Source organism: Pseudopodoces humilis, chromosome 10, assembly GCF_049639895.1.
Source record: "Pseudopodoces humilis isolate 2021_Gansu_Grassland_sample_001 chromosome 10, ASM4963989v1, whole genome shotgun sequence".
In the NCBI taxonomy this organism is placed as follows: Eukaryota; Metazoa; Chordata; class Aves; order Passeriformes; family Paridae; genus Pseudopodoces; species Pseudopodoces humilis.
In genome coordinates, this window is record NC_142209.1 from 4324191 (window position 1) to 4339936 (window position 15746).

General features: G+C 41.2%; 1 protein-coding gene across 2 annotated transcripts in view; it reads right to left on the minus strand.

Moving 5' to 3' along the window:
- Positions 1-15746, minus strand: part of RABGAP1L (RAB GTPase activating protein 1 like) — a 226527-nt gene that overhangs the window by 2504 nt on the left and 208277 nt on the right. For both annotated transcript variants that reach the window (XM_088060662.1, XM_088060661.1), the window contains exons 20-24: positions 11783-11875; positions 4385-4495; positions 2533-2637; positions 1275-1358; positions 703-774 (exon numbers count right to left, since the gene is read on the minus strand). In XM_088060662.1, coding sequence (XP_087916788.1) covers positions 703-774; positions 1275-1358; positions 2533-2637; positions 4385-4495; positions 11783-11875 — 465 coding nt within the window. The remainder of the gene's footprint in view (positions 1-702; positions 775-1274; positions 1359-2532; positions 2638-4384; positions 4496-11782; positions 11876-15746) is intronic.

Sequence of the window (15746 nt, forward strand, 5' to 3'; positions counted from 1 at the left end):
CAATAACATTAAAAAGTCACTAAAAAGCAAAAAATCCAGTTCAGCTTGAGTACTAAAGAAATATGGAGAAGCTACAGCAGAGTGCAAACAGCTCTGCCTACTCTGAATCATTATTGTTGCTGTTATTATTATTATTAATATTATTATTATTACCTATCACAAAATGTTTCACTGTTATGTAGGTGTTCCTGGTAAGGGGTTTAGAGAAGAGAGAGGAACCCCTGTGGATATTCTGGGGATGGCCCTAGCTGTGCCATTTGGTTTAATTATTTAAACCAATTCTACTTAAATTACAGAAACCAAAATATAAACCTTGTCCAATCTGGCCAATTCCAATCCCTCTTCTGTGCACACTTGAGAAACAACATGTTTTGTCTTCCAGAAGGTCTTCTTTTTTTATCAGTTAACATCCAAGGTGTTTTTATCAAAACACCCAAGTAAATACTGTTTTCTCTACATTTTTTACCAGAAGTATATATTTTAACAGCAAAAAGGCAAGTACTAAACGCACTTCAGTTCCACACAATCTCATGCAAGATAAAGAACCATGAAAGGAAATAAACCCTTTCCTTGTTTACATCTGCTGAAAAATGCATGTGGGGCGGTGGTGTACTTGAAGCTTCAGTTCAAGTTTCACTCTGTATCCCTGGTGTTCAGCAACACTTGCATTAGCAATATCCCCTGTGTAGACATTGTTCTCACCTTCACAACTTCCAGTTCATCTTTACTGGCCGCTTGTTGTTTTTCCAGCCTGGTACTGAGCTGGGAACAAATCTGGAGCAAAGAAAGCAGTCTCTTAGCTCATGTTTACTATACCAAAGTAGAATCTGTGCTTTTTAACAATGTTTTTTGCTAGAACCAACATTTCTTGAATTCTGCCTCACTCAGGGATATGCATCCCCCTTAACAACTCCACCACTGCTGGTGCTGCTGCTAATGATAAAAACCCAGCAGTATTCAATACAGAACCAGAACACAGAGACAGGGACATTTTATGGATGGGTTGGTTTATGATGTTTATACTGCATTATGTCACAAAGTACAGAAGCATTCACCCTACAGTACTAAAATTAGCTGAAAGACAGGTTATTCCTGACTGCCTAATTAGAAGACTATTAAGGAAGCCACAAGAAGATTTATGACAAATTACAACATTGCTCTCCAAAAGCCTGAAAGGTGGAGCTTATTTGAAGGATGAGATCTGCAATGCTGAAAATTCAGCTCCTGTAACAGGCTGAGAGAAGAAATATGAGAGAGGGTCTCTGGAATGGTACCTGTTTATACTCTGCAATAATGGCTGTGGTTTTCTTGATCTCAGATTCTGCCTTCTCCAGCTGCTTCCTGAAGACTTCCTTCAGCTAGGAATTGAAGGAGAGAAGTTACACAGTACACTGACAGAACTTCTCAAAATGCATCATCAGATTGTTTTCTTCATGTCTCGCTGTGTTTACATCTCTACAGCTGCTTCTTATGAAATTCCAGTTCTCAAACAAATGTCTGATTTACTCAGTTTACAAATACTGATTATATCAGTGATAACCAAAAAGTCTGTACTGTGACCCATTATCCCTGGTTAGAAAATTCTCCTGTAAATTCTCCCATTCTCTGTGTTAAATGGTGGTACATCATGGTCCACAGAACACAAAAACCACGTTACTAAAAGGTGGGGTTTATTGATTTAGTTTTTGTTTTTCTGCACACTGTCACAGCAGGTTTGGCCAGATTGCTTGTTTGCTAGGAGATGGAATAAGAAGAAGGATCTCTCAACACTGTCATCTCCGTAACAGAAGAAAAAAATCTATTTGGGTTTATGGCACCGAGTGAAAACACAGCTAACTCATCTCTCCTTCAGAACCACTCCACTTGGAGAGCCCTTTCAGTAGGAAAAAAGCCTCACTCCCTCACTTACAGCAAACAGAGAGCTCCATTTTAGAGAGACACAGTGAATTAACATTAATTGTTGCAGTCACTGTTGCCAAATAGCAAAAATAAAAATCAGGGTATCATTTTTGAAACGTACATGTTAGATAAATAGGATTACAGAATGAAGACTGAGTGTTTTGCAGATAAGTATGAAGCCAGGTCTAGTCAGCAAAATTCTCCCAGCCCCCACCCCTGTTCTTCTGCTGTTGGGTCTAGCTTCAGGCAGGAACATTATTTAAGTGATCCAGCAACTCAATCCAGAATGGGCTCTTAGAAGGCAACAGCTCCTCCAGCTCCTTCATTTAGATATTGAAGAGGTCTGATCACATCTCCTTAGCTGACTTTGCTCACCACCAGTGACAACAATCATTACAATACCTGGAAGAGGATAAGCTATGAAAAACTAAACATTCAGAGCCCAAGTAAAGAAAACCACTGAAAATTGTTCTTTGGAAAAAAATATAATTACTCTGGCACTATAAACTTTTAATTGAAACTGCATTTTGAGGACAAAATCCTTTTCACAACTGCAACACATCCACACAGTCTTCTGCATATAATTTTTCTCTCATTTACTAACTAAATGGGAAAAGCTGGAGAATGCCTTACCTGAGCAGTTTCCTCTTCCTGCTTCCTTTTCTCTTCCTCAGTCTCCACGAGCTTCTGTTTGGTCAGGAGAAGTTCCTTGTTCAAAACATCTGCTTTGTCTTCAGCCTAGAATCCAAGACACTTGTGTAAATCAGATGTTATCTGTGCCAGTACAAACACACTGGGATATACAGCTCAGAAATACACTAAGCTCAGGTTTTAGCACTGCCTTTTCCTGCCTTCTAATGACTCACCTAATTTTTTGATATAAAATTCCCTTTTCAGTTAGCTATTTACAAAATTATTTCACTGTGTTTCAACAACTGTGGAAAAGGACCCTTTGGCCAATTGTTTACCTATGCCCAGATGGCACATAAGCACAGATGCTATGTCCTAGCACAAACAGCGATGTACAGAATATTTTTGTTGGAAGCAATATTAATCTAAGTGAGGGCAGCATGATTTATCTCCTGTGTAACTTCAAATAACTCATCCCATTTTTTAATCTGTGAGCAGGGAAAACATAACTAAAATATTTAGGTGTCTGCATTGTACCCTACAAAGTGTTCAGGCAAAGACAAGTGTAAGAGATGAACAGGAGCACCAGATAAAATAATTTATCGGTGCAATTCAGTATAACGTGAAGAAACCTGAAAACTGAGAACATAATTTTCTCTGGAAGGACCAAGCTTGTGGTGACACATACTGGGAATGCTTTGTTTTTGTGAGCACCGATCATCAGGAGAGAAATGTATTTCTCAATTTTGGATATATTCCATAGGTCTCCCCACCAGGGAAACATACATGGCATCTCACCATCCTTCCTGTTCAGTAATGAGGCCCAGGACAGGAAATGGTTGTGGCCAATTAACACTGACTTTGCTGAAATTACAAGAGGGAAAAGGGCATTGGAAACAAGTAACTGAACTTGTCTCTGAGCTGAAGTTTGGTTTTCTACCACTGTGGTGGGATCAGCTTATCTTTCTGCCACAGTAATGATGACTAATGAGGATATTAGTGGCAGCAGAACCTGCTCCACCATCTCCATGACTGGAGAGATGGATTAAGGATTTCTTTATTGCTTAGTGTGTATAAGGCTGTATGGGAGAAAGGAAAACACTGCAAGAATGGAGAATTGATGAGATTAACATCTTAGAACAAAAGAACTTGGGGATTACAAGGATATTTTTGATGAAAGACCTGTTTAAGATAAGCTTTGAAGGAACTACAAATCTTTCCTCCTTTCTTGTGAAAAGAGAAAAGAAAAAAATATTTCCTTTCTTGTGTTCATTCCAGTTTCTCCAAGCACCTGCAGTGCAGAAAGAGAGGACTGAATGTGTATTCTCTGAAAATTGTTGTCTCTGAGGCAAAGGGCTCTGAATGCTGCTGCCCTCCACATTCCAGTCTCTACAGGGAACACGAGCAGTTATCAGTGAACGAACACCCAGGAGTCCTTTGAATTTTTGGTGCTGCGCCACTTCATTATCTCTGAATTTTGTTGGCTGTACTAAAAGTGCTGTTAAAAACAGATCCGCACAGATATTCTGCAATGCAACTTCCCTTGAAATTAGTCTCCCAAGATACCTTTTTCAAGGAAATGTTTGTTCTTCACTATCTGCCTAAAGGTTATGGCCTACATTTTCTAAACAACCCTCAACAGAGAAGATGCAATCAGTCTTGGCCAGACCTCACTGAATGCCTACAGTGGCATGTGAAAATCCAGCTGAGTGCAGCTAAGAGTGAGGTTGTCAGGAAAATAAAAGCAAAAATAATTACACTTTTAATGTGTTCATGCTTTCACTTGACCACAAAGCAGAGCTCCCCAAACCGCTGTTGCCAAGCCTGAACTGGGACCCAACTCTGTTAATGTTACCTGGTCCAGGTCATTCCGCAAGGCAATTTTGCTTGTTACAAGCTCATGGGCAAGGTCATCATTCTCCTGCTCCAGCCTCATGCTTGCTTCTTGGAGCCTGCGGTTTTCCCTCTGTGGAAAGAAAGGAACAACCAGGAAAGGAAGTTAAACCTTGTAAAGAGCAATGAGCGAGTGCACGGTGTGTGGAAAACACTGAGAAGGCGAGAGTGCACATTGAGACAGGACTGCTGCTCTGGGAAACAACAGTGAATTAAGCCAGCAGTGCAAATGCAGCTGATCCACTTACATCCCACTGGTTTGGGTTGTGTAAGGGACACAGTGTTTCCCTGTCAGAAGTAAACACTGACCTCTCCACAAAAGCACTTGGTTTCTGCCTGCTCATCATCTAAAGACATCAGGCAGATAAAATCCCACACAGCAGCAGTGAACAAGGACCAATTAAGAGTTACTCATAATAATGCTTCCAATCAAAGTAGAAAGCTGTTCTGCTCCACTTTACACTTTTCTGTCTGCAGGGATCCATAAAAATAGTCCACTTTGTAGGTGATGCAGTGCCAACTTCCCATTTCCTGCAGGACCAGCAAAGAACAGCATTTAGCAGGGAACTCCCTACAGCTTGTACATCCTGCATCACCATTTGTGCACTTCTTTGTAACTCATGCCAGTGACACCACTGTGTACTTTACAGTGCTGGGTAGAGAGGGGAGCTCATCCCAGAGCACAGGCCCAGGACCTGCTGGGGGCAGTGACAGGAACACAAAATGGACAACCCAGAGGCTGCAGGCTCTTGCTTCACTGCCTTCCCTACCCACTCCACACAGGCAGAAATGACTATCTGGAGCATTAACCACAGAAGGTGAAGGAACAGGAGAATGAACAGTAATAATTCATGAATTTTAGAAATCTCTGACTGTTGTTCTAGAGTTGAGAAACAGAACCATATTCAAAAGATGCCTATGGGTCAGTGGACTTCCAGGGGTTCGACATCAAATATAAGTCTAATTTTCAGAAGAACACAGCCAGGTGGGACAGAGAGAGGTGCCTTCCTCCAAATGGATTTTAAGAGAAAAAAACTGTGCTGGCTTTCTGTCACCGTGTATCTTTCATACCAGAACAGGCTGCAAAGGGTAACCATGGAAATTCAAGGAAAAGCACCACATTCGTATGGAAACTCATAGGTGGAAAAACAATAACTTATTGTTATAGGTCTCATATCTTGACAGTCCAAGTATATCAGTAAAACTCAGTGATATATAATATATATATTAGCACTTAAAATGTTTTTCAAGAGATGTTCAATGAATGCATTCCTACAAAATGTGATTTCTTGCATAAGTATGTTATTCACCTGTTTTCACTTCTTCCTACTCACCAGCTATGCTCAGATATCTTTTTCTTTCCAAATTCACAACTATGAAATTGCAATTTTCATTTCTGTTGCAAGCAGATTTTGCATGTTTGTCTTAAACAAAAACAGGAGCTCTAAGAGGATGTAAAAAAAAAGTCTCTTCTTTGTGGGAACTTCCTCTGTGGCAGGAAGTGGAACCTCTACAAATTTTCTCTCCTTAATGTGACCCTATTGTGTAACTAGAATAGGCACTGCCCAGTACAAGGAAGTAAGTTTGTTTCCCTTCCAAAAGATTGTACTTTGAGTAAGTTTTGTACAGAAACTGTAAAAAAAGTGCTTTTGTCTTAACACAGCTAAAATAGCCACTGCTAAAAGACACACAACTTTGGGGAATCTTTCTTATTTTAAATGCACTGTAGTCTGTTTGGAACAAGGGATTTTAAAAATTAAAGTAAAATTTGTCTGTAAACATAATATAAGCTTTAAAGTGTAAAACCAAATTGCAGTCAACAATAGTAATACTAATAACAATCTCTAACACATCTTTATTCCTGTTTCATTCAGACTATATTAGAAATACTGATTTTTATAGACACGCTGGTTGTCAGAAAGTGACCCAAGTTCACCTAAAACTTGAGACCTGAGTAGGACCAGGTGCAACAGCACCAATACTTTTACATAGAGATGTTGCTTAGAGGAAGAAAGCAGCAAATTCTTACGACTTTCACAAAATAACCGAGTTGGCTTTACCATTTTTGCTACGTCTTTGCCAAAAGCTTCAGTGTCTGCAAAGCAAGGCACGCAGTGTGAGGTTGAGAGTTCCTGCTTTGCATTCACAGACAAGTGGGTAAGCAAGCTCTGTGCTTGGAAATGCACTATCCTCCTCTTAAACTAGAATTTACAAGGCACCTTGGTAGTGAGTTAAAGATATCTTACCTTGGGCTTCCAGTCAATAGCTAAAAGATGTTTTTAGCTCATTCACCATACTCTGAATGTGCAGCTGAGAGGTTCTCACAGGACCACCTTTACTCTTCCTCCAGCCAGGGCAGTATGCCCGATTAGCTGGTTTGTTTTTTCAGCTCCTCCCCCCAGGTCTAGCAGTATAAAACTGCCTCCCTTCTCAGGAGGAAACTCTTAAGTCTGCCTAAACAAAAACTAACAGGACACAGTAAAGACAGAAAGAGCAAACAGCACTTTTCATGTGAAGCAAACTATTTCCATAGGCTGTGAAATATTTAGAGTTTTATGAAACCTGCTCGCAATGACAAAGTTCAACAGATGGAGCCGGTCTGTTACAGCAGGACTCACATCAGAGGCAGCATTTTGTAACTGGCATCAGCCAACTAGTCAGACCTGCTAGTTGTCCCTGGTGTAAACAGACAGCTTCCTGCTTCCTCTCCACAACACTGCATTTACTATGACAACCATTTCCTTCACTTCAATATTGCTCAGTTTCTACAGTCAGTAAAATGACAGATCCCTCTTTCCCAAATTCCTCCTCCTGGTTACAAAAGGTGGCTGGTGAACTCAGGCTAGCTTTTAAAAGGAGGATACTGCATTTCCAAAGAGGACAAACAACGCTGATACACATAAATACAAATCAACTTACCTCCTGTAAAGTCACAGACCAAATACTGCTTTCAACCATTGGTGCAGACAGTGAAAACAGGATATAAAGAAATTTCTAATACAAAAAAGAAAGTTGCTTATTCTTCGTTGTGTTTTTTGTTACGAGTTTTAGAGAGAGATACTCCCGCTTCCATCACACACTGGGTAGAAAGAAGACGGCAAACTTGAAAGCAGTAGACAAGCCTCAGTTCAGGATGACTGAAAGGCTGAACTCCACCCTCTGCTCCCTTCCAGGCTGCACCAAGGAGCAATTCCTGAGATTAGTGGCCATGATGCATCCTGTCTGTGCTGTACTCAAGTGGGGTGTAATGAGTCACCAAACTTGTTAAGCAATTCTGTTTCTGTTCAGCAACACCCTGTGCTGCGTTTGGCTCGGGTAGAGTTAAGTTTTCTTCATGGTGGTTAGTACATTTTGGGTTTGTGCTGGCAAAGATGTTGATAGGATTGGTTTGGTTATTGCTGAGCAGGGCTTGCACAGAACAAAGGCCTTTTCTGCTTCTTGTACCTCCTCACCAGTGAGGGGGCTGGGGGTACACAATGAGCTGGCAGGAGACACAGCTGATCCCAACTGACCCCAAGGGATAGTCCAGACCATGTGGCACCATGCTGAGTATGTAAAGCAGGGAGAAGAAGAAAGAAGGGGGATCTTTGGAGTGATGGCATTTGTCTTCTCAGGTCACTGTTATGTGTGATGGAGCCCTGCTCTCCTGGAGATGGCTAAACAACTACCTGCCCATGGGAAAGGGGCTGAGTTCCTTGTTCTGCTTTGCTCAGCACACAGCTTTTGCTTTACCTACTGAACTGCCTTCATCTCAACCCACATAGTTTTGTCACTATTACTGTGATGATTCTCTCCCCCGTCCCACTTGTAATGGAGTGAACAATGTCATGAATAAGCGGCTGCCTGAGTTGCTGGCTGGGTTAAATCAAGAAATCCAAACCCCAGACCTCTGAGTGTGAATAGACCCTCAATGACGGAATGAAAACACTGATTAAAATTCACTTGCTGGATATGAGCAAACAGGTCTTCAAAAACCCAATGGCTCTTGATATGAGAGGAGCTCCAAAGGAAAATCCTGTGAACCTCCATCTAGAAAACCAAAAAGCTTTCACAGCAAGTGATCCAGGAAAGGCTCTCATGGTAAGCAACACAGAGGCTCCTAGCTGTGTTTTCTGTTTGGTTACTCTGGGGAAACATTCCCCAAAGTGCCCCAGCACACTTTTTAAAGAAACAACAGACAATGTCCCACAACAAAAGTCATCATGATTTTCCTCATGATGGTTCAGAATGTTCAGTTACCATAACTGAATAAAAATGACCAGTGTATTAATTTTTGCTTCTCCTTCAAAGCACAGAGAAGGCCGTTACAGAGAAGGCTATTATGTCCACATTACACATTTATTCACACAAGTTCTCCATTGCACAAGGGGGTCGACAGAGGAAAAGGTGGAACAGAACAGTAGCATCTGCTTGCAAAACTCCAGCCCTTTTTGTACAACTATATCTTCTTTATTTTACATTAATTCCCAGGCTCACTTCTGGAAATTTCTCATCAAGTCAACCCAAATATTGTTACATGAGGCATTCTCAAACAGAAGGAAAACTCCATAATATTTAGAAGAACATAAAACTGAACTCTATTGCTATTTTTTTCTGCACATACAACTCACTTTTCTTCCTGGCTTCTATAGGGAATTCGTAATTTACTTTAGCTAAAAGTTATGAAATTTGGTGACAAACAACAATTTAGAACATATTTCACTTTTGTACCTTTTAAAAATCTAATAATTTGTTATAGCAATGGAAAATAAAGTGAAAACATGTCCAGAAAAATCTGCACTTTTCCTAAGTAATACTTGTAAATATAGAAACAAACACCAAAAATCATGGCACTCTTTATTACTATTCTTTTGGTAAGTCAGATCACAACACATAAAAGACGTGCTGGGCAGGAACTGCTGCATGTTTACCACAGTTCCTGGGAGCACATGAATTTAAGCTGTCAGGCAAACACGACTGGTTACTCAGCCAGACACTGCAAAACCAGCCCATCTCCCTCTCTCAAGAGACCATCAAGGCATTTCCTCTGAGGGCTGTGTCACAGGGAGGTGTCTTACTCAGACATCCTTCATCCCTGCAGCTCTCAAGTGCTGGTGTCTATGTGGGCAAATTTCTGCTGGTAACAAAAGTTCTAAAAACTGTAACTAAAAACTATCAACCCACTGAAAACTCTTTTCCTTCTTGAGGAACATATGAGGAACATTCTGCAGGGATCTCTACTCCAGTGATCCCACCCAAGAAACATTCCCTTCCTAGGCAGCAAAAACCTCTGTTTTGGGAAGAGAAACTGAAAAAATTACAAGGTTGTAGGGCTGTGGGGCACAGCCCACAGAGAAGGAGCTGAGAGCAGTGCTGTGCTTGTAGGCAAGACTGGCTTTTGTCCTTTTCCAAGCCAAGCCTGGCTGGTGAAAGCCCTGCACGGGTGCTGCCCAAATGAAATGCATCTCTGACCATGCAGGCTGCAGAGCACTCTCCTAAAGGACATGCAGAATGCAAGGCTGGTTCTCCACCTGCTGCCTGGGAGGATCCACACAAGTGACATTTTCTGGCTGCCCTTTGGAAACACTCCTGAAATGTCAGTTCCTACCAACCTCAACTTCACATATCAATAAAATCTAACAAGCAAGACAAGGAACAAAGAATATTTACAAGCATTTTTCCATGACAACCCATCAACAAATGTGTCCAGACTTTGAAGTTAATGTGCAACTAACCTATTACAGGGACTCTCTAATCACAGCATCCTTAAGAGGATCAGACCAATACAGCTTAATAAAAAAATCCACAGTGAGTTTCAGAAGCACAAGCCAAAAGCCTGGGCTGTGATCTTGACTGTGACAGTGACTCACATCACTAGTGGCTCAAGAGTCATTTCCTATATCCTCATTTGCAGCTTGGGATAATGTTCTTTACCATCCATTGACCAGGATTAACTAGTTAATATGCTTCCACTGAGCTTTAAAGAGCCCTTATTTGTTTTCTAAGCATTATTTTAATTCCACAGTACTATAAGTGAACCACTAAAAAAATACTTAAAAGTTAATCAGCAGCCAGTTGTGGTTTTTTCCAAATATGTCGTATTTGCTATTGGCTCTCAGCAGCTACAGCACTCCTAAGTCTCACAAACAGTAAAATTTCCACCCTTTGACAGCAAAAAAACTACACTTAAAATATAATTTTCTCACAGACAAATGCTTTTTTCTTAAAAAAAAAAAAGAGTCAGTTTGACTTCGTACCTGTAAATCTTTGTTACATTTATGAATTAAGGCACACTCTCTCACCACAGATTTCCATACTCCGGTTTTCTGAACGTTGTGCACTTATGTTTAAAGGCCATGTCAAGCCTGCTGCACTCTGATTATTCACCACTCCACACTCCTGGCAGACTCCATAACAACCGCATAGCACTTGACATATTAAGGCACAATGAAGAACAGCAGGAAAACAGTACAAGGATACGTAAGAAAAGTCAGCTCCCAGCTATCCTGGGCAGTGGGCAGTAAAGTGCTTCACCCCTGTCACCTTCCCCTAGGGCCAACTGAACTGTTCAAAACAGAGTGAGGAATAACCAGATCCTGAACATTCAGTAAAGTCTGTGCCCAGAGGCAGAGCCTCCAGCACGCAAAACCTACGGCAACAGAACGTAGCTGTGACAATGAAAGCAAATACATTGTAAAGATAAGCAAAGCTGACCCAAAATTGAAGAACTGTTCTTTTCCAGTGAACTATCAAGCTATCACATTAACAACTGAATCTTATTTCTCTGCTCCTTTAAAGAGGAGTATCCATCACTAGTAATTCTATTGCAGTAGTACCTCAGGATCCCAGGAGAGCTCTGGGTCCCACCAGAACAGGTATTATCTTAAAAAATTACTGAAGCTTGGTATAAACAGGAATGAATAATAAGGATTGTATCAGCCAAGGAAGAGTTCATCTTCCAAAGTCTCTGTGGATGCCGCTGCATACAGCTTGCACTAGAACAATGTGTATTTTCTCCTTTCTGTGTCTGTAGCTGAATCACCCTTTATTTCTGCGGCTCATGAAGATCTCCCGTAAAAGTGCAACAGCAGGAGAGTTACCTACAAACATATAAACTGAAAGAAGAAAAATATTATATGTGACGACTTGCAGATGTCTTAAGAGTTACAAATTGTGATTGAAATATTCTTGGAAAAAAAGACTTAAGCCCAAAGGTTTAAAGTGCTTATTCAAGAAAGGGGATGAGTTTCGCCATCACTTCCCTAATGTCTGCACTGGTACATCCCAAGGAGGTGAGCATGGTACACACACCTCTGCTTAACTGCTGGAGACAGCTCGCTCCTTGTGGGATTCACCAAATTCCCATATAGCATCTCCCTACCTTATATCTGTCCATAGGATCTTCCTGCTGCAGCTGGCTCTCTCGCATTGTTTGGTACTCTCTCTCATATTTCTTCAGCTTTTTTGTTGGCACCTGTGGAATAGATTTGGAAAACATGCATTTAGAAATTAGAGCAATGCTGGAAAAGCTGACTGAAAGCTCTCCCTACAAACAGGAAACCGAGGAAGTGCTGGAAAGCTGCTGCTGAATAAAGTCTCTCCCCACTGTCCCCCCTCCCCTACTCATTAAGCCATGTCAAACACCAATACAGCTCACATCGACAGAAATCTTTCTGTGCCCACTGCTGCTAATTATTCAAACATTTAAAGGGAAACAAAAGTGGAGACATTTTAATAAGACTAACAAGAAGAAAAAAAGCACAAACAAGTGGGAGAACAGGAAAAAGGAAAACACATTTTGATACATATGATTCATCAAAACAATGATGCAAGACAACTGTTAAAATTAAGATCAGAACAAAGGAGTGCTCATACAAAAGGACTGGACAATTCCCTGGGGGAGATCCAAGTAATGGTTTTTATTGCTGAGAGAGTATTAATGTCTGAATTACAGCCTGTGACCAATGCCCTCATGAAGTCTGGCATTAGAGCCCTCCTAGGCACAGATGGAGATGCTGCAGTGCAAGAGAGAAGAGAGGTGGCTCAGAGAAATCACAAATAAATTTGGTAAACAGCCATGCAGAAAGGTCAAAACCCAGGCTGCTTGATCCTGGGAATGCTTCCACTTCAAACACTGATCAGAAGGAGTCTGTGTTCTTTTAAACAAATCCTCTGCTTCCCCTTTCACCTTTTGGTTGGGTATGCAGTGCTCCCATCTCTCCCTGGGGACATTTGACAGTGTTACTCAGGTCACCTACTGGCAGCTGGAGAGATCCCTAACACCACACACCACCGTGAGTGTAAACAAGGCTTCCCCTTGATCTGTCATGTAGATATTCCTACAGCCTATATTGATCATGTTTAGCTGCACCCTGCTTTGAGGACATGCCACTGTCACCTTGCCTTAGGGCAAAAACTGCTGCCAGTGAGCAGAGATATCAGCTTCTGTGTAGTTTTGCAGTTGTTTTCTCTTTGCTGGTTTTCAGCTCAATACCTCTTTGCTCTGCAGTACCCGAACGGACCAAGCAAGTGCTCAGTGTTGCTGCAGAGGGAGGTGCAAATAGCAACAAGAAACCCATGATCTGCAAAGCATTAATAAAGTAGCACCCATTCCCACAATTACTGATGGAATCTGAAATCAATCCCCTTAAAGCAAACACAAAATGGTAAAGATAAAAACATGAAGTACATTGGGCAAACATACAAGAAAGTTTCACTTTGATGAAACTTAGTAAGGCAAAACACCATGAAATTAAAGTGACTAAGTAAGAGATGTTTTTACACATTTCAACTGAATAATCCTCCTAACACAAACCCAGACAGCTTTATCTTGGCTGCAGCCTGAAACTGTTGAGGCTACTTAATAATCATAAGAATAAAAAAATCATTTCACCATAGTGTTTTCAATGAAACAAACCCATCACACGTCCTAAACCTGATCCATCCCCTCCTTTCACCAGAATTACTGGACTTTCATTTAGAGAACCAGATCAAGGCCCCCCGGCTGGGGTGTGATAAGGACACCCTCCAAACACAGTTGTCAGGTTCTGCTGTGGAGTTTTGTGCTCCAATATGCAACCATCACAAAATAAAGATAAATATGAGGGAGATTTGGTGGTGCAGCATGGCAAAAAGGCACAATGCAGGTGTAACTTTGATGATGATCTGCTCAGCCAAGGATTTTCCTGATTCTTGATGCTTTTCATTGAAACCTTTAAAGTGCATATAAGAACGAAGCTTCACTACACAGGGAGACAGACAAGACTATTCACACAACCAAGTGAGTGCTTCAGTAAGAATCCTGCCATCTGAAGGAACAAGAGATGTAAGACAGATTTTGTGTCTGTGTGTGTAAATAGGGAGGTAAGAGTGGAAAGTGAAGATGAAAATTGCAGTCACAACCCTTTATCCCCCTATGCTTATGTTAGCAGTGCTGTTCACCTTAGCCTGGCACTGGGTGTTGGGTGCTTCCTCCACTCACAACTATCAACCATTTCTTAATACCTGTTAATTCATTCCATCATCAAGCCTTCTTATCTATATGGTCTCCTTACTTGCTTGTATTCCAATTCACAGCTGTGAGCAGGATGGGCCCTCTGGGGCCTTGTGAGGCATCAGCTCCCTCATTCAGCACCACAGGAGCCATCCACAGCCATGGCCCGGGCTGAGGGATAGCCCATGTGCCTGGCACACTCTCCAGCAAGGAAACAGCACAGCAACGTTTTCTTAGGAATACTGACAGTAAATAATACCTGAAACAAGCATCAGATCATGCAAGCATCACGTGTGACATAGAAAACAGCTTCCAGCTCTTTGAAAGGTGATAGTGACTGATGCATGTTAGTATCTATTTATGCTACAAATTTTGTCTTAACTGGGAAGTACCTAAGTACAGTAAAAGTCTATCTTAAGGGGCTGGGGGGGAACTCCTACCAGAAACCAGTCCATACTAATCCACTTATCTTGTAAAAGAGAAACTGGAGCAAATATGCCCAAGAACTTTGGCAGAGACACTGTTACTGTCTATTCAGCCACATTTCTCAAAGGAGTTTGGTAATTTATTACAGTGCTTTCTTCTTCTGAGTATACACCAATAAATGGGAAAAAAAAATTTAAAAGCCCATTTCCGTATTTCCCAATTTAATTCCCTGAAACAGTTTGTGAATTCAACAAGGGATTTCTCAGTAAACATTTTCATAAGTAAGTGCATAGTGCTAGCTATGCTTCAGTCTTTATGGACTGATCCTGAACAAAGTGCTCATAAATTGTCTGTAAAAGCTTCTGCAATATTGATTCCTTTGTTCTTTCTTTAGCACCATGGGGTATATTAGCTTGAACTGATGATTATCAAATTTAGGAGACTTTTATGGTGTATAAACATTCCTCATAATTATTTATCTCAATATCTTACCTCACTGAGTTGTTTTATTTTATTGACTTCAAGTATAAAATCATGTTGTAAGTAGTTGTATGTAGGGAAACACCCATGCAGAGCATCTTAATAAAACATCCACACGGAAGAACTGAACAAGCAGAACCTCTTTCTGAAATAAACCAATGGCACCAAATGCTTGAAGGACTCACTGCAGTGGGGTGGTATGTGGAAGGTGGAGAACAAAAAACCACTTTGGTTTTAGCTGCTGCTGTTCACACAGGGCTGGAGAGATTTGTGTCACCTCCTCAGGCAGTCCTGGGCATGGACAGTGTACATCAGCATCTGCTCAGCTTCAGGAGACCCCTCCCTCATCCTGTGATTTCTTTAGCTTTTTACAGGCAGTTCAGCCTGACCTTGCTGGATTCATAAATCACACCTATGACTCCTTTCTCCCTAATGTTTTATTGCTCTAATGCAGCCGGAGCACTCAGAGGAGGCAGTTATTGCTGTGTTCATTTGACAGCCAAGGAAATGGAAGCAGGGATGGGAAGTGATTTCCTGAACATATTGCAGACAGCCAGGGGCTGATCCAGATAGTGAAATTCTATTACTTGATTTCTGATTTCCAGCACCAGGACAGTGCCAAACTGAGCAGGGGATCTCTTTCCCAGCTCCCCACTTCCTTTCCCTATCTAGCACTGCAATAACACTCCAAAAATACATTGCCCCACCACACTAACAGTGTAGTCAGTATTCTCTAATCTCCTCACTTTGTCCTCTCTAGTTCTTGCCTCAGTCTAGAAGAAGCTAAAAAAAAAAAAAAAAAAGCAAAAAGCCAATGAAGAAAGTGTGCAGTGCTTTCCTTTCTCATTCTTTGAAGCAAGTGACAATTTTCTGCTTCACTGGTGATGGATTTGCTTGGTAATTTCAATACCTGGGGTATTGCAGCCTCCCCAGCCTGCTTTGAGAG